Here is a 20,053-nt window from a genome sequence, read left to right as displayed (position 1 = left end):
TTGCCGTGCCTCCGGAGGAGGTGGAGGTGGTGGCGGATTAGGATTCGGAGTCGTGCGCGTTGGAGGAGCCATCCTGAAGAGGTTGACCACCATTAGCACATTGACAGACAAATATTGAAGCTGAATCCAACGGAATGAAAATTGCAACATATAGTCTTCACATCCAAACAAAAAGAACGAATGCATTCCTGTTGAAATGGTCACATATCCATAAATTGAGAACCACGTAGAATTAAGGTAGAGAAATAAATCAACAAGGTATGGATCAAGAACGAATAATCGGTAAGAAATCCCAATCTCAAACCAATATCCGTGGAAGAAGAACTAGAGCTACAAGAATTCCCACCTATGAAACTCCCAAACCTTTCCGGTTATGCAATCAGGTGTTGGGGATACAGGGGAAGCATAATATCTCACCCAAATCTAGCAATTCCTACATCCAGCTGTATCCATCCTTCAACACATAACCAAGAAACCTTCGGAAACCATCTACCTCAACCTTAGAAAAGCATCCGTTATACAAGTTATGGCGATACTCCCGAACTCCCGCCCCAGTACTGGATGGCGTCGAGGTTATCTCACCAACGAACTGCATAAAAGAGATTTTCGATGTCGGCGTACTAAACTCAGGTATTCCAGAACTGCAACGATAAAATTATGATGACAACACCTCAGATCTCAACACCCCGGGACACTTCCACTAAACCCCTGACAGGAGGCACCAAGACAATGTTCTCATCATAAAACCATCGGAACGATTCCAAGATATCCACGTGATCCTAAAAAAAACTTAGTGAAATTTGAGAAGAGAAGAGTCAAAACTCTACGTCAGGATGCCTTACTAGAGCGATGAGGAGACTGGAAAGTAAAAAAAATTCCTAAACTCTCTGATATATAATTCCTAAATGACTCAAAACATTTTTCTAGACACAACTCGGCCACTAAAAACGATCAAGCAATGGGGCTCCTAAGGTCGGGGAAGGCTCTGATTACCAACTTGTAACACCCTCGATGCGACTATAGCTCCCACGTGTCGAGGCACGACTTAGAGACATAATCGCATTGAAGGCATATGTCACAAGTTAGGCAATCTTCACAACATCCCATGTAATATAAATAAAAAGGGGAGATAACATAGTTGGCTTACACTCGCCACGTCAATCAAGTACATAAATAACATTACATCATCCAAACACTCATGGCCCGACTACGGCGCCAAAATAAAAGAGAACCCAACATGCGACACGGTCCCAATCACCCCCAACTGGGCACCACTACTGATCATCGGGAAAGGAAACATAGTAACGTTGAGAGTCTTCGTCGAACTCCCACTTGAGCTCATACGCGTCTCCTGGAGCGGAATCATCAGGCCCTGCATCTGGTGTAATAGTAATCTGTGAGCCACAGGGACTCAGCAATCTCGCACCCTCGCGATCAAGACTATTTAAGCTTATAGGTATGGCAAGGTAAATAAGTGGAGCTGCAGCAAGCGACTAGCAAAATATGGTGGCTAACTTATTCGCAAAAGAGAGCGAGAAGAGGAGGCAACGCACGAGCGAGAAACTAGAGAGCAACCTGCGCAAACATTACTCCAACACCGTGTCCACTTCCCGGACTCCGCCGAGAAGAGGCCATCACGGTAACACACTCAGTTGATTCATTTTAATTAATTAAGGTTCAAGTTATCTACAACCGGACATTAACAAATTCCCATCTGCCCATAACCGCGGGCACGGCTTTCGAAAGTTCAATCCCTGCAGGGGAGTCCCAACTTAGCCCATGACAAGCTCTCACGGTCAACGAAGGAATAGACCTCCTCCCAAGACGTTCCGATCAGACTCGGTATCTCGGTAACTCAAGACACTTCGACAGGTTAAAACAAGACCAGCAACACCGCCCGAATGTGCCGACAAATCCCGATAGGAGCTGCACATATCTCTTTCTCAGGGCACACTCAGATGAGCGCTCCATACAACTAAAACCAAACCTCGAGTTTCCCCGAGGGGGCGCTGCACAGGACTCTAGTTTGGACCAACACTCAGAGGAGCACTGGCCCGGGGGGGTTTAAATACGATGACCCTCGGGCTCCGGAAACCCAAGGGAAAAAGAGGCTAGGTGGCAAATGGTAAAACCAATGTTGGGCATTGCTGGAAAAGCTTTAATCAAGGCGAAATATCAAGGGGTTCCCATTATAACCCAACCGCGTTAAGGAACGCAAAATCCGGGAACATAACACCGATATGACGGAAACTAGGGCGGCAAGAGTGGAACAAAACACTGGGCGAGAGGCCGACCCTTCACCCTTTACCAAGTATATAGATGCATTAAGATAACATAGAATATAATGATATCCCACAAGTAAATAAATGATGTTCCAACAAGGAACGGCCTCCAATCTTCACCTTGCAACTAGCAACGCTATAAGAGGGGCTGAGCAAAGCGGTAACATAGCCAATCAACGGTTTGCTAGGACAATGGTGGGTTAGAGGTTTGACATGGCATTGGGAGGCTTGAAAGCAAGTGGTAGGCATCATAGCATTGGCATAGCAAAAGAGCGAAAACTAGCATAGCAAAGATAGTAGTGATTTCGAGGGTATGATCATCTTGCCTGCACAGTTGTCGAAGTTGACTGGATCCTCGAAAGCAAACTCAACGGGCTCCTCGTTAGCGAACTCGTCTCCCGGCTCTACCCAAACAAGACAAACAAGCAACAAGGATACAATCAACCACGTGCAAGACCAAGCAATATGATGAAATGATGATATGCTATGCGGGATGCGATGCGGGATGCAAAATGCAAGATATGACAGGAAATGCATGAACCTGGCCTCAACTTGGAAATCCAAGTGTGACACTGGAAAGATGAGATGAAATCTTGAAAACGATATAAAGAACGCCGGAATCGGAGTTACGGTTTGAAATGCAAGCGATTCAATGGCACCGGTCTGCGATTTACAGCAAGTAGCCAACTAAATGCCATGAGATGAACATGCTACAGCAACCAAACATGACAAAAAATACATGGCAGGGATGCACACAAGATGCTTAACAAAAGTCTAGCACTGAGCTACGGCCAATTCATCCATTAACAGGTTCAAACAAGCATGGCAAAAATGCATATGACAAACAGATCTCAGACTTAGTGAATTAACACTTGTCTGGAATTTCAGATCAGGTAGCCCTCTTCGGAGCCACAAAACTACATGCTACAGGACCTGAACATGGCAAAGTAAAGCATGGCTGGAGCTACTCAAAGAGCTTAACAAAAGTCCCTTAGTGACCTTGAGCCAAAAGGGATCAGAAAATCAATTGCAAGCATGTGAACATAGCAAAAACATAATCAGTTTTCAGACTTAGTGAAAACTGACACATGCTGAAATATAACTCAAGTAGGCATGTTTACGAGCTCGATGCACTCACTACGGTAGCAAGTCATGGCAAGACAAGCATACATCCATCAAGAAGGCACAAAATGCAATCTAGACATGGCAAGAACAATAACATAGCATGCATCGGATCAACTACAACATCATCGGCAAAATTGCAAACAAGTTGACAATCTGCCCAGATTCACAAAGTAGCAAAAGTAGAGCTCGATTGACTCAAGCTAGGGTTGCTCCATAATTGCAAACAAAGACATGGATGGATAGAGCAACTACAAGTTAAGAAACATCCTTACTGATCATCCTCAAAAGAGGCACGGATCACTAGGAAACAACATGAACATATGGCATCATGAGATAAACAGTCCAGACTTAGTGAAATTACTAAGTCCCTGAAAACAGAATTAGCAAGTGCACCACTTTGCAAGCTTGCACTAGTCACCACACACATCACAAAAATACATGGGTTGCACCTCTGAGAAGATGACAAAACCCTTAACAAAACACATGTAGAACTCAGGGCATATCATGCACACATTAATCATGGCAAAAATGACAAAATCCTAAATGGAGTAGCAGATCTGGCAATTATCTCAAGTAGCCCTCTTCTAACAGCATTTCGGGCATCAAGATGAACTCAAATGAAAATGATGCAATGGAATGAAATGATGTACTCTCTGAGATGAACATTTTGATATGCTATATGCATGAATCGGGAGCTACGGATGCGAAGTTACGGAGCTACGAACATGGCACTTGGATCGGAATTTCTGGGACTTACAGAAAAAAACGCCTCCGAGATCTAGGGTTTGCACGGATTACGAGGACGGCCGGATCTTCGCCGGAACAGTGCTCGGGACCGCCGGAGAGGTCAAGGTGGCCGGAGTTGGAATGGACGGGGCGGCGGCCGGAGCCCGGCGGCGCGGCGCGGTGGCGGCGGCGGCGCGTGCCGGCGGCTGCGGCTCGGAGGAGAGGGAGGTGGCGGCGCGGCGGCTCGGGCCGCGGGGGCCGGCTCTGGGCTCCCCGGCCCGTGGCGGCGGCGAGGTGGCGGGTGCCATGTGGCAGGAGGCGGTTGTCTGGCGGTGGTGTGTCCGCCCCGGGCGGACATTGTCCGGCGGCGCGCGGTGGAAAATTAGGGTTTCGGGGAGGAAGGAGATCCGAAAATCAGGGGGGGTTTAAATAGGCATAGAGGGAGCTAGAAGAGTCAAAATGAGGTGCGGTTTTCAGCCACACGATTGTGATCGAACGCTCTAGATGATGGAGCATATTTAGGTGGGTTTTGGGCCAAAATTGGAGGGGTGTTGGGCTGCAACACACACGAGGCCTTTTCGGTCCCTCAGTTAACCGTTGGAGTATCAAACGAAGTCCAAATGATACGGAACTTGACAGGCGGTCTACCGGTAGTAAACCAATGCCACTTGGCAAGTCTTGGTCCAATCCGGAAATGTTTTATCCCCACACGAAAGAAAGCTAGAAATGACCACTGGAGGAGAACGAAGCGCCGGAATGCAAAACGGACAACGGGGAAAATGCTCGAATGCATGAGACGAACACGTATGCAAATGCAATGCACATGATGACATGATATGAGATGCATGACAACGACAACAACACACGGAGACAAAACCCGAACACCGAGGAAATAAATATAACTTAACGCCGGAAAAGGTAAGAGTTAGAGTACAAATAGGGAAAGTTACATCCGGGGTGTTACAGATGCTTAAGGCTTCAGCTGGAGAAGCTCGAACCCAAAGCGGACAAACACATCTTCATAGGATACCCAAAGGTGAAAGTGGGGTATACCTTCTATCTCAGATCCGAGGGCAAATTGTTTGTCGCTAAGAACGGGTCCTTTCTCGAGAAGGAGTTTCTCTTGAAAGAATTGAGTGGGAGGAAGATAGAACTTGATGAGGTTGTTGAACCTTTACTTCAACCAGAGAGTGATGCAACACAGAAAGATGTTTTCTGTGGCGCTTACGTCTGTTGAAGAGGACGTTAATGATAGTGATCATGAAGCTTCGGATCAAGTTGCTATCGAACCTCGAAGGTCGACAAGGATATGTACTACTCCTGAGTGGTACGGTAATCCTGTCTTAGATATCATGTTGTTAGACAACAATGAACCTACGAGCTATGGAGAAGCGATGGTGGGCCCGTATTCCGACAAATGGTTAGAAGCCATGAAATCTGTGATAGGATCCATATATCAGAACAAAGTATGGACTTTGGTGGACTTGCCCGATGATCGGCAAGCCATTGAGATAAATGGGTCTTTAAGAAGAAGACGGACGTGGGCGGTAATGTTACCGTCTATGAAGCTGGACTTATGGGAACGAATCTTTTCATAAGTTCAAGGAGTTGACTACGATGAGAATTTCTCACCTGTAGCGATGCTTAAGTCCGTCGGAATCATGTTAGCATTAGCTGTATTTTCCGATTATGAAATCTGACAGATGGATGTCAAAAACAAGTTTTCTTACCAAGTTTTCGTAAGAAAGAGTTGTATGTGATACAATCAAGGTTTTAACAATCCTAAGGATGCTAAAAGGTATGCTGGCTCTAGCAATCCTTCTATGGACTAGAGCAAGCATCTCGGAATCGGAATATATGTTTTGATGGAGTGATCAAAGCTTTTAGGTTTATAAAATGTTTGCTAGAAATTTGTATTTACAAGAAAGTGAGTGGGAGCACTACAACATTTCTGATAAGTATATGTGGATGACATATTGTTGATCCGAAATAATTTCTGAAAAGCATAAACGGTTTGTTTGAAGAGTGATTTTCAAAGGAAGACCTGGATAAAGCTGCTTACATACTGGGCATCAAGATCTATAGAGATAGATCAAGACGCCTGATAATACTTTCAAAAACGCACACCTTGACATGTTTTTGAAGGAGTTCAAAATAGATTAGTCAAAGAAGGGGTTCTTACCTGAGTTGTAAGGTGTGAAGTTGAGTAAGACTCAAAGCTTGACCACGGCAGAAGAAAGAGGAAGGACGAAGGTCGTCCCCTATGCTCTTGTCATAGGCTCTATACGGTATGGCATGCTGAGTACCGCACCTGATGTGTGCCTTGCCACATGTCTGGCAAGAGGGTACAAAGGTGATCTAGGACTGGACCACCAGATAGCGGTCAAAATTATCCTTAGAGAAATAAGGAAATGTTTCTCGGTTATGGAGGTGATAAAGAGTTCGACGTAAAGAGTTATGTCGATGCAAGCTTAACACCTATCTGGATAGCTCTGAGTAGAGATATCGGATACGTATAATGGAGCAATAATTTGGAATAGCTCCAAGTGGAACGTGGTAGCAGCATCTGCGATATAAAGTTTTGCGAAATACATAGGGATCTGAATATGGCAAGACCCGTTGATTACAACCTCTCTCACAAGCATAACATGATCTAACCCAGAACTCATTGAGTGTTAATCACATAGTGATGTGAACTAGATTATTGAACTCTAGTAAACTCTTTGGATGTTGGTCACATGGCGATGTGACCTGTGAATGTTAATCACATGGCGATGTGAACTAGATTATTGACTCTAGTGCAAGTGGGAGACTGTTGGAAATATGCCCTAGAGGCAATAATAAATTAGTTATTATTATTATATTTCATTGTTCATGATAATCGTTTATTGTCCATGCTATAATTGTATTGATAGGAAACTCAGTTACATGTGTGGATACATAGACAACATCATGTCCCTAGTAAGCCTCTAGTTGACTAGCTCGTTGATCAATAGATGGTTACGGTTTCCTGACCATGGACATTGGATGTCATTGATAACGGGATCACATCATTAGGAGAATGATGTGATGAACAAGACCCAATCCTATGCGTAGCACAAGATCGTGTAGTTCGTTTGCTAAAGTTTTTCTAATGTCAAGTGTCATTTCCTTAGACCATGAGATTGTGCAACTCCCGGATACCGTAGGAGTTCTTTGGGTGTGCCAAACGTCACAACGTAACTGGGTGGCTATAAAGGTACAGTACAGGTATCTCCGAAAGTATCTGTTGGGTTGGCACGAATCGAGACTGGGATTTGTCACTCCGTGTAAACGGAGAGGTATCTCTGGGCCCACTCGGTAGGACATCATCATAATGTGCACAATGTGACCAAGGAGTTGATCACGGGATGATGTGTTACGAAACGAGTAAAGAGACTTGCCGGTAACGAGATTGAACAAGGTATCGGGATACCGACGATCGAATCTCGGGCAAGTATCGTACCGATAGACAAAGGGAATTGAATACGGGATTGATTGAATCCTCGACATCGTGGTTCATCCGATGAGATCATCGTGGAGCATGTGGGAGCCAACATGGGTATCCTGATCCCGCTATTGGTTATTGAACGGAGAGTTGTCTCGGTCATGTCTGCATGACTCCCGAACCCGTAGGGTCTACACACTTAAGGTTCGATAACGCTAGGGTTATAGGGAAAGTATGTACGCGGTTACCGAATGTTGTTCGGAGTCCCGGATGAGATCCCGGACGTCACGAGGAGTTCCGGAATGGTCCGGAGGTAAAGATTGATATATAGGAAGTATGGTTTTGGCCACCGGAAGTGTTCCGGGCATCACCGGTAGTGTACCGGGACCACCGGAGGGGTCCGGGGGGCCACCAGCCCCGGAGGAATACATGGCCCAATAGTGGGAAGGGACCAGCCCCTAGGTGGGCTGGGGCGCCTCCCCACCAAGGCCCATGCGCCTCAAGAGGAGAGGGGGCAAACCCTAGGCGCAGATGGGCCCTAAGGCCCACCCTAGCTGCGCCCCCCTCTCTCTCCGCCTTGGCCGCCTCCCAGATGGGATCTGGGGGCTGCCACCGCCCCTAGGGAGGGAACCCTTGGTGGGGGCGCAGCCCCTCCCCTCCCCCTATATATACTTGAGGTTTGGGGCTGCCCAAGACATGTGATTCAATCTCCCTGTTGGCGCAGCCCTACCCCTCTCCCTCCTCGTCTCTCGTAGTGCTTGGCGAAGCCCTGCTGGAGTCCCGCTCTCCTCCACCACCACCACACCGTCGTGCTGCTGCTGGATGGAGTCTTCCCCAACCTCTCCTTCTCCCCTTGCTGGATCAAGGCGTAGGAGACGTCACCGGGCTGTACGTGTGTTGAACGCGGAGGTGCCGTCCGTTTGGCACTAGGATCATCGGTGATTTGGATCACGGCGAGTACGACTCCATCAACCCCGTTCACTTGAACGCTTCCGCTTAGCGATCTACAAGGGTATGTAGATACACTCTCCTTCCCTCGTTGCTAGATTACTCCATAGATTGATCTTGGTGATGCATAGAAAATTTTGAATTTCTGCTACGTTCCCCAACAGTACTATATATATCACATCTTGAGGCATACTTTGTGGCCAATCAAGGGTCATTCTCCTCACGCCAAAATTGAGGGCACCATGAAGACATTGGTCTTCTGTATCATCAATCACATCAGATTCAACACTGAAGACTTCTTCATCCGCTAGTTGGCTACTTCAGGAATTGATCTGTTTGGCCTCAAGTTTTATGCTCTGTGGGTTATGCGGCTCATTAAGCTTCACTCCACAATCAACTATCAAGCTTCACCACGCAACCATGTCGTATTTCTACCTGAAGTTGACATGTCACATGAAACCATATACCCAAAGCCCGCAAAGGAGCCTGTTTGTGAAGACAATGCTGCCTTCCAAAGCTTCACTCAACCTATTGAAGGAGTTCATGTGCCTAATCCTCCTACTTCAGCTGGTCCTCTTACTAATCAACTTCGTCTATCACATCATGCAAACATTGATGCCACAACCAGCACGGTAGCTCAAAGGCCTCAGAAGCGTGCCCGTGTCCTGAATGACATAGAGCTTCTTGTATCACTTCACCCGAAGCAGGATAGGCATCATGACTGGATGAAGCGCCAGATGCAGAGTCTTCTCATTGATGTCAATCGCATTCGCAACCTTGCAACCAAGAACTCATTTGTTGCACATGAAGCATGTCGGCGGTCCTGGAAGAGCCTCACAATGCTTTGTTCTGAAGACGATCTTCGAGAAGATGGCTTCACTTAACGTTTCAAGTTTGACTCTAGGCCTCCCCAATCAGCAAGTTGGCATCCAAATCCTTCCCTTGAAGATTCTGAATATTCATCTTCGACTCCAACTGTTGTTGCACGAGTCATAGATGAAAAGGACGACGCCACTTCACCAGCGATGGCTTCACTTCACCATGATTCAACATCAGGCCCCTCTGCACCACCCAACTCCAGCATCGACCCTGCTGCCCCAACATTTTCACCGCCTGGGAATGAGTAGACACTCTATGTCTTCAAACCTTTTTGGTCATTACTGACAAGAGGGGGAGAAGCATATGAGTTGATAGTCTTCAAGCGGGTCCATATGGGTCGGGTGCTTATTTTTTTGCCTAAGTCTTTACAACTCTCGTTCTTGAACTGTTGGCTTTTGAGTTGTAACACTTAAACTTGATGGTCGTCTGCCACTTTTGCTGCTACCTTAGGATGTGATGATAAATCCCGCATGAAGTCATTATGCATACGCCCATTTCTCATTACGCATTTCATTATCTTCATCACATTTGTGTATGCATGATGAATTGTCTTCATGTGTTGAAGAAGATCTCCACAAAGCAAAACCTGCCATGTGCATTTGCATTCAAAGGCAAAACATTTATATGCACATCTTCAGGGGGAGCCTCTTTCAACCTATGAAGACAATGCCCATGTACTTTAACTTTCACATACTTTTTTCCTCGTTGAAAACTTCAACCAGCTTGTCATTAATCACCAAAAAGGGGAGATTGTAAGTGCATCTAGTGCCACCCCTAGTTGGTTTTGGAGTATTGACGACAAACGTGGTTGAGGGACTACTGTGTTTGTGAGAATTGCAGGATAACACAAGTAGTAGTCCCTCATTGATTCGGTTTACCTACCATAGATGACCCCTAAAAATGTATGAAGACATTGAAAACAATGGTGGTTCGTGAAGACATTCACGTTGAAGATAATGACGGTGAAGACATTCACTTGAAGACTATGGAGTGCGAAGACACAGTTTCTTTCGTAGTTTCCTTTTCTTCTTTATTGAGTCATAGGAACCACCGAACTGTTAAGTGGGGTCCAAGTGAACAAAGTTAGATGACTGATGTGATGCTCAACCAAAATCATATGTCTTCGAGCGAAGACAATGAGAGCAAATCTTATCCAGAGTTAGATGAGTCAGCTTTGCTTTTAGCCCAAGCCAAGCTGCTGCGTGTGTTTGAAACCCGACCGTTGAACACGTGTTGGTTTCTTAGTGACCCAGGGTCATTTCGGACAATCATGTCGGGTTGCCTCCTGGCTATAAATAGCCCACCCCTACGTCATAAATTGGTGGCTGCTCAGAGTTAGTGCATGACTTTTGTCGTTTGAGAGCAACCCACCTCCGAAGCCTTTGAGAGAGAGATCCTTGCGAGGACAAAGCCCAAAACACCTAGAGCCAAAGAGTATTAGGCATCACTGAAGTATTTATGTCTGCGTGACCTGAAGACTTGTTACACTTGAGGACTGTGTATCCTTCAGCCGGTTAGGCGTCACGTTTTGAGGATCCAAAAGTCATTGTGGATCGTCAGTGAACGGAGTCTGTGAAGGTTTGGAAGTCTACCTTGGAGACTTACCAGAGTGATTGGGAGAGGACCGGGTGTCCTTAGCTCAAGGGGAATAAGGTGAAGACACGTCTTCTGAGTTCAATCTCAGCCTCCCTAACCAGACGTATAGTTGTCATAGCAACTGGAATTGGTCTACCAAATCCTTGTCTTCACCAAGCTACTGGTTCTATCCCCTACCTTCTTTACATTATAGTTTGTCTTTGTGAAGTCATTGCTTGCTTGCCTGATCTGTTTGACTTCACTTTGCGAAGACTATTACTTGTTTGGCTTCGTAATGTCTTCTATTCCGATCCATACTACATATCTGCTATTAGTCTTCGTGCTTTCACTATATTGCTTACTTGTCTATGGCATGTCTAGTGTAGTTCATCTTCCGCTACATATCATATAGGTTCATATTAATTGTTTGTCTTCAAAGACCTCGTGTTTTGAAGACTTTCATAAAAATCGCCTATTCACCTCCCTCTAGTCGATAACTAGCAATTTCAAGTGGCTGTCGTTTTATTCCACCCGCCACTGGAATTTTTCCGAAATATCTATGGCGAGTTCTTGACATCGCTCGTCACTAATGTGATCCCACCAAAAAGCATTTTCACAGTAGCGCCTGGCGGAGGTGCAGGCCTTATTGGACGCATGCGATGTTGCTGTCCCCAAGCCGTAGGATGGGGTGGTGGTGGAGGAGAAAGATGAAGAAGAGGAGGAGGAGCCGGCCGTGCGCTGGAACCCGACATTGGAGGGGCAAACCTGGACGTGGACGACAACAATGCCCTGCGCGTCAGAGATTGTGTCCGCGCTAACCGTGTGGGTGGGCGCGGAGACGTGATCACCAGAGAGGCAACCGGTGGTGTAGCAACAGCCTGAGCCGGAGTAGGTGCCGCTTGCTGTAGCAACACTGCACGCGCCGTCGCCACTTGCCCCATGGCAGCCACTGCCCTTCGTCTACCTCACTGCGGACGAGGTGAGGAGTAGATCCATGGCCTTTTTATCTTTTTAAGTTTAAATTTAAATGTTGAAATGTTGGGACTATGTTTAAGTTAAGTTTGTGTACTTTTGGTGTGAAATATTTTATGTTTCAAAATGTTGATTTATTAAATCATAAATGTTAAATAGGTCTGTTGTGTTGGGCGCCTTACAGTCCGACAGACAAAAAACATATACTGGTGTCCGGTTGCTGATTCAAACAGATGAAAAATAATTGTGTGCGTTTGTGTTTGTGCGTTGGAGTTGGCCCAGGAGAACCTGCTCCTCGCAAGAGTGAAGAAAAAGAAAAATTGAAGTCTAGGAAGTTTCCTTGCAGCAGCAAAATCGAGTTGCAACTTTTTTTTATCTTTCCAACAATTACGGTGCGTACGGTGTTGGACAGCAACCAAGGGAAGGGAAGGGAGACCGCACGCATTGCCGGCGGCCGGTTACTCCACTTGCCTCCTCCTCCAATTCAATCGGCGGCGAGGACGAGGCGGATGCGCCTTCTCCGCCTCCGCCTCCCGCTGCCAGCGCTACCCCCAAGCCCAAATCCAACAACCAAATCCTTCTTCTCATTATCCTCTTGTTGGCCAGGAGTCACGCGCACCAGCCCCACCAGCCACCACAAGCAGATGTCGACGACCTCCTCCTCCGCGGCGGCCGTCGCCGAGGGCTCTGCCGCCCGCCGCTTCTGGATCGCCGCCTCCTCGCGGGAGGCCGCCTTCGCCACGTACACGCCCTTCCTCCTCTCCCTCGCCGCGGGGTCACTCCGCCTCGATTCCTTCCGCCACTACCTCGCGCAGGACGCCCACTTCCTCCACGCCTTCGCACGCGCGTAAGCCTTTCCCCTTCAATCTCGCCTTTACATTCTGATTACCCTGGATCTGATCCATTCCGTACCATCAGCTACGAGATGGCCGAGGAGTGCGCCGACGACGACGATGACAAGGCCACCATCACCGCCCTTCGGAAAGCCATCCTCCGCGAGCTCAACCTCCACTCTTCCGTACTCCAGGTCCTGATCCTACTCAACTGCCAACCCCATTCTTCACCCCACACACAACTGATTTCCTCGCCATTGATTCGGATTTACTTGTCCCTCTCGGAGGCTCTGCCTGCACCCACGACCCGATCTGACCCTCTTGCATATAATGATAAAAACGGATGTCCAGCATGCTACTAACGTTGATAGAAACCAATTTGTTCAGGATAGTATGATATGAAATACCTTATATAGTCGGATTCCACGTACAATTGCTATTATCTTATAGAGCCTCTTTTCATATATTTAAGATACAATGTAACAAACCTGTGCGTGCATTTAACAACCCAGCTATTGATTCTTATATTGAAGTTTGCTGTTGTTTTATTGGTGATGATTATTTAAGTCATACCTGATGATTTCAACTATATCAACTGTAAATCATATACATATTTCACTGGAGTATGAAGTTTGAAATCTTACATCTACAAACAAAATGCTCGGCAGGTGCCATCTGGTTTCATTTTTAGGTCCTGCCAGAGAGATAAATCACAGTTTCACTGCACGCCGTGTGCTGCAGTTATATGTATGTATATAATAGTCCTTTGGACTGGATTATACTCTCGTATACTGATTGCTACTGTATTAATTAAATTTTCTTCCCCACAAGGATCTTCTTTTTAATACCAAGAGTTTTCATTACTCAGCTAGTTGCCTTGGCTATCCAATTTGCAGGAGTGGGGAGTTGATCCTACCAAAGAGATCCCTCCAAGCCCAGCAACAACCAAGTACACTGATTTCTTACTTGCAACTGCAGCTGGAAAAGTTGATGGTGGGAAAGGTTCTGATAAAATGGCCACACCATTCGAGAAGACAAAAATTGCTGCGTACACTGTTGGGGCGATGACTCCGTGCATGAGGCTTTATGCATATCTTGGCAAAGAACTCGGCGTTTTCCTGAAACAAGATGAAAATCACCCATACAAGAAATGGATCGATACGTATGCAGCCACTGACTTTGAGGTATAGAACATGTCATTCATTTATGTATTGATCCTACTTCTGCATGTAATACTGGCCTGCTTTAATAGAACCAGTGCATGCGTGTTTCCCCCTCCGCTGCAGAGTAATGCACTCCAAATAGAAGAGTTGCTTGATAAACTAAGTGTCTCTTTAACTGGTGAGGAGCTCGAGATTATTGGGAAGCTCTACCAACAAGCTATGAGATTGGAGGTTGAGTTTTTCTCTGCTCAGCTCCTCGAAGAACCTGTTGTAGCTCCACTTTCAAGATATCGTGATCCCAAAGACAAGCTCGTGATTTTTTCTGATTTTGATTTGACATGCACTGTTGTTGATTCGTCTGCCATTTTGGCGGAGATTGCGATTTTATCACACCAAAAGGCTAGTCAGAGTGGGTCTGATAATGTCCTTGACCGTACAAAATCAGCAGACCTGAGAAATTCATGGAATATGCTATCTAATCAGTACATGGAAGAGCATGAGCAATGCATACAAAAGTTACTTCCTCCAGAAGAAGGTCTGCATAATGCTCTCTCTGTTTGATTAATTTCTGATGAAAATTTGCAATTTACCAATAATGCATAACCATGCTTGCAATAACCAGCTGATGATTTGATTGCTTTTTGTTTAATTCCAGCAAAGTCAGTAGACTACGATCAACTATACAAAGGTCTTGAAGTGCTATCAGAATTTGAGAGACAGGCAAATTCTAGGGTTATTGATTCCGGTGTCTTGAGGGGAATGAACTTAGATGATATCAGAAAAGCTGGGGAGCGGCTTATTCTGCAAGATGGTTGTCGAAATTTCTTTAAGAAGATTGGAGAGACAAGGGAGAAGGTCAATTTAGATATCCATATTCTTTCGTACTGCTGGTGTGCAGAGCTTATTAGGTCAGCCTTTTCATCAGGTAATGCTGAAAACCCTTGGCCATTTTTTCTTCCATTTCTTTCTGATGATGGTCACTACATGTTTACAACTTGTTGCTTTACAGTTGAATTTTGCCCTTGGTGTACATTGATTATTTTGTTATCAGTATGACCTTGTGACTGACTATCATTTGAACTGTTCCTTGCAAAAAGAGGACTTGTCTTTTTTGAACAGTAGCAATAGCTTTATGAGTGCTGTTTACCATGATTACTGTATCATTTAGTTAGTACCAGTGTTTTGTTGTTGGTCTTTTTACTTATTATGTTGATCTGTGAGTGACTGCCAAGTAAGGGCCAACCAATATTTGACAGAACTTGGGGTTCATTTCTTTCGAACAAACAATGACCTTCATCTGGCAACTTGATCAAAACCAACGGTACTACAGAAATTAGCAAAAGTACCAGTGTTTTGTTGTTGGTCTTTCTACTTATTATGTTGATCTGTGAGGAACTGCCAAGTAAGGGTCAACCAATATTTGACAGAACTTGGGTTTATTTCTTTCGAACAAACAGTGATCTTCATCTGGCAACTTGATCAAAACGAACAGTACTACCGAGATTAGCAATTTTATATGTTTGCTAGTTATCTTTAATTCTGGGGGCAATGGTTGGTGTTCCCTGGACATGTCTGCTGCAGTGTTTTTATACCAAAAACTCGTATTTTTATGTTTAAGGTCAAAAGCCAAAACTCGTGTAATTTTTATGTGCTCATGCCCTCATGCAGTTGGTTGTCTTGACGGAGTAAACATACATTCCAACGAGTTTACCTTTGAGGGATCTGTTTCAACTGGTCACATCAACAGAAAGATAGAGTCTCCACTAGACAAAGTTGAGAAGTTCAAAATCATCAAAAGTGACCTGGATAGTATAACACCATCGTTGTCTGTTTATATCGGGGACTCAGTTGGAGATTTGCTTTGCTTGTTGGAAGCAGATGTTGGCATTGTTGTTGGATCAAGCACAACCTTGCGGAGAGTGGGCAAACAGTTTGGTGTTTCTTTTGTTCCGTTGCTTCCTGGTTTGGTAGAGAAGCAAAGGCGGCTCTGGAAGCAAGAAGCATCCATCTTCAAGGCGCGATCTGGAGTTCTTCATACGGTTTCTAGCTGGTCAGAGGTACAGGCCTTCATTCTGGGAAATGATTCCAGCTGATTGTTGCTGGCTGCCCTTATCACTCTCTTTTCCTTTGGCAACAAGACTGGTACCAGCTCATGCAAATCAGACGTGAAATCCCCGTTGTGGCCATTTTATGAAAGCCACATTGCTATTCACCTCCTATATGAGTACCCTGTGTCCTGAAATGGTTTAGTTTGTATGATCAATGTGTAATTGATTACACTTGAGTTGTCTTTCCATTTGGGATCATTTCTTATAATCGCGGGAGTGGTTCCTGTACTGGCATCGCTACAGAACAGAGTGGTATACTGTCTCCAGGTGTTTCCCAGGTGCAAGCGTAGAGCTGTTTTTGGCAATGAAATTTGAGATTGCTATATGTTTGTTTGTTTGACTATATATCCTTATCCTGGGACTGATCATAGCTGAGATGATTGGAGGCAGAACATTCAAGATGTAAAATCACATAGGATGATAAACAAAATACTCCCTCTGTTTCGAAGTAAATATAATTGATGTTTTGGCATCGGTCAGTTTTTCCAAAGTAATTATAATTGTTGTTTTGGCATCGGTCGGTTTTTCCAAAGTAATTATAATTGATGTTTTGGCATCGATCATGTTTTCCAAAACAACTGATGTCCTGGCTCAGCGTACTCAACGGGTTCCAGACTTCTCCGATTCTAACATCTTCGTAGACGAACATCGGCATACGTCATTGGCTAGGTGTGTGATATGCAAGACATGGGTGAGCTTTTGTAGACCCAAAACCCTACACCACCCAGAGGGACCCCGCCTATGGGCTACCCTAGGTTGGTCCAACCGCCTCGAGGATCGTTGCTCTCCAACATGAAGAACGAGAAAACAAGAACAAGGGAGAGATGTAACGGGTAGGAGAAAAAGTTGGCTCCCCGCCTATGGGCTACCCTAGGTTGGTCCAATCGCCTTGAGGATCGTTGCTCTCCAACATGAAGAACAAGAAAACAAGAACAAGGGAGAGATGTAACAGGTAGGAGAAAAAGTTGGCCCTGGTCGGCATTGCCCCGCCCGGGATGGTGCCCGTCCCCGTCATCGTCATTGCGAGGGTTGGGTTTGTTGGGGTTGTTGTTGTTCGTCATTGCGAGGGTTGGGCTTGTTGGGGTTGTTGTTGTTGAGCAGTGTGGCTTGCTTAATGACCCAACAATTTCGATTGGTGTGGAGCATGGTTGTTCAGCTATGAGTTGTTGAAACGCCCTCGATGCGGCTATATCTCCCACGTGTCGAAGCACGACTTAGAGGCATAACCGTATTGAAAGCAATGTCGCAAGTGAGGTAATCTTCACACAACCCATGTAATACATAAGGGAAAGAGTTACATAGTTGGCTTACAATCGCCACTTCACACAATACATGAATAAAGCATTACATCATCTAGATACAATCAAGGGCCGACTACGGAACCAAAATAAAAGAAGAACCCCAAATGCGACAAGGTCCTCGATCGACCCCAACTGGGCTCCACTACTGATCAACTAGAACGAAACAACACAAAGGACAAGATCTTCATTGAGCTCCTCCTGAGCTTGGTTGCGTCATCTGCACGGACTCATCGGCACCTGCAAGCTGGTTTTGGAAGTATCTGTGAGCCACGGGGACTCAGCAATCTCGCACCCTCGCGATCAAGACTATTTAAGCTTATGGGTAAGGTAAAGGTATGAGGTGGAGCTGCAGCAAGCGACTAGCATATATGGTGGCTAAACATACGCAAATGAGAGCGAGAAGAGAAGGCAAAGCACGGTCGATAAAAGTATGATCAAGAAGTGATCCTAGAACAACCTACGTCAAGCATAACTCCAACACCGTGTTCACTTCCCGAACTCCGCCGGAAAGAGACCATCATGGTTATACACGCGGTCGATGTATTTTAAATAAGGTCAACTTCAGGTTTTCTACAACCGGACGTTAACAAATTCCCATCTGCCCATAACTGCGGGCACGGCTTTCGAAAGTTCAAATCCCTGCAGGGGAGTCCCAACTTAGCCCATGACAAGCTCTCACAGTCAACGAAGGAATAGACCTCCTCCCGAGACGTTCCGATCAGACTCGGTACCTCGGTTCTTCAAGACACTTCGACAGGTTAAAACAAATCCAGCAACACCACCCAGATGTGCCGACAAATCCCGATAGGAGCTGCACATATCTCGTTCTCAGGGCACACCGTATGAGCAAGACGTCGGGTAGGCCAGCCCAGAGTTGCCCCTGGTAGCCCCAGACATCGCTCGGTTGGACCAACCCTCAGAGGAGCACTGGCCCGGGGGGGTTAAGATAATGATGACCCTCAGGAGAGCGACTCCCAAGGGAAAAGAAAAGGCTAGGTGGCAAATGGTAAAACCAATGTTGGGCATTGCTGGAGAAGTTTTAATCAAGGCGAACTATCAAGGGGTTCCCATTATAACCCAACCGCGTAAGGAACGCAAAATCCGGAAACATAACACCGATATGACGGAAACTAGGGCGGCAAGAGTGGAACAAAACACCAGGCATAAGGCCGAGCCTTCCACCCTTTACCAAGTATATAGATGCATTAATTAAATAAGATATATTGTGATATCCCAACAAGTAAAACATGTTCCAACAAGGAACAACATCTCCATGTTCCAACAAGGAACAACTTCAATCTTCACCTGCAACTAACAACGCTATAAGAGGGGCTGAGCAAAGCGGTAACATAGCCAAACAACGGTTTGCTAGGACAAGGTGGGTTAGAGGCTTGGTTCAACAATATGGGAGGCATGATAAGCAAGTGATAGGTATCGCAGCATTGGCATAGCAAAAGAGCGAGCAACTAGCAAGCAAAGATAGAAGTGATTTCGAGGGTATGGTCATCTTGCCTGAAATCTCGCAAGGAAGAAGAACGAGTCCATGAAGAAGACAAACGGACGTAGACGAACGGATCCTCACAAACGTGAAGTTATCGGAACCAACCCGAGGAAGCAAACACCGGAAAGAAGCACACAACATAGTAAACAACCAACACATGAACATGGTATGATATGCGGGATGCGGTATGCGATGCATATGCATGAGTTGACAAGGAATGACTGAACCTGACCTCAACTTGGAAATTCAAGTGTGCCACTGGAAAGATGAGATGAAATCGCTTGAAAACGATATAAAGATCACCAGAATCGGAGTTACGGTTTGGAAATGGCAAGCAATTCAAATATGGCCACGTTCTGTGATTTACAGCAAGTAGCCATCTAAATGCAACAAGATGAACATGCTACAGCACTCAAACATGGCAACAAAATACATGGCAGGGATCCATTCATGATGCTTGACAAAGGAGGAACATTGAGCTACGGCCAATTCATCCATTAACAGGTTCAAACAAGCATGGCAGAAGTGCAATTGGTAAACATGTTTCAGACTTAGTGAAATTAACACAAGCCTGGAATTTCAGATCAGGTAGCTCACTTTGGAGCATGAAAACTATATGCTACAGGACCTGAACATGGAAAAGTAAAGCATGGCATGGAGCTACTCAAAGAGCTTAACAAAAGTCCCTTAGTGACCTTGAGCCAAAAGGGATTAGAAAATACATTTGCAAGCATGTGAACATGGCAAAAACATAAACAGATCACAGACTTAGTGAAAACTGGAGCATGCTGAAACAGATATCAAGTAGGCATGTTAACGAGCTCGATGCACTCACTACAGAGCAAGGCATGACAATCTAAGCATACACCCATCAAGAATACACATTATACAAGCTAGACATGGCAAGAACAATAACATAGCATGCATGGATCAACTATAACATCCTCGGCAAAATCGCTAACAAGTAGACAATCTGCCCAGATTCACGAAATAGCAAAAGTAGAGCTCGATTGACTCAAGCTAGGGTGCTCCACAATTGCAAACAAAGACATGGATGGATAGAGCACTGCAAGATTAACAAAACATCCTTACTAATCATGCTCAAAAGAGGAACGGATCACTAGGAAACAACATGAACATATGGCATAATGAAATAAACAGTCCAAGGACTTAG

At 45.5% G+C, this 20,053-nt stretch overlaps 1 protein-coding gene across 1 annotated transcript; it reads left to right on the top strand.

Annotated features, from left to right (window-relative positions):
* The first annotated feature begins 12,357 nt into the window (after positions 1 to 12,357).
* On the top strand, positions 12,358 to 16,549 carry LOC125518833 (bifunctional TH2 protein, mitochondrial). Its single transcript, XM_048683707.1, has 6 exons — positions 12,358 to 12,820; positions 12,892 to 13,000; positions 13,703 to 13,990; positions 14,093 to 14,504; positions 14,625 to 14,894; positions 15,638 to 16,549. Exons 1-6 carry the CDS (start codon positions 12,483 to 12,485, stop codon positions 16,060 to 16,062), a joined length of 1,842 nt encoding a protein of 613 aa, XP_048539664.1. The 5' UTR covers positions 12,358 to 12,482; the 3' UTR covers positions 16,063 to 16,549.
* Positions 16,550 to 20,053: the final 3,504 nt, after the last annotated feature.

This window comes from Triticum urartu, chromosome 7 (genome assembly GCF_003073215.2).
Source record: "Triticum urartu cultivar G1812 chromosome 7, Tu2.1, whole genome shotgun sequence".
NCBI classification, from domain to species: domain Eukaryota; kingdom Viridiplantae; phylum Streptophyta; class Magnoliopsida; order Poales; family Poaceae; genus Triticum; species Triticum urartu.
This window is presented reverse-complemented; position numbering and strand designations above follow the sequence as displayed.

Coding starts and splice junctions, on each gene's coding strand:
- LOC125518833 (XM_048683707.1), top strand. CDS start 12,483: ATGCGCCTTCTCCGCCTCCGCCTCCCGCTGCCAGCGCTACCCCCAAGC. Junction 13,991..14,092: donor ATGCAGCCACTGACTTTGAG/GTATAGAACATG, acceptor CCTCCGCTGCAG/AGTAATGCACTCCAAATAGA. Junction 14,895..15,637: donor TAGGTCAGCCTTTTCATCAG/GTAATGCTGAAA, acceptor GCCCTCATGCAG/TTGGTTGTCTTGACGGAGTA.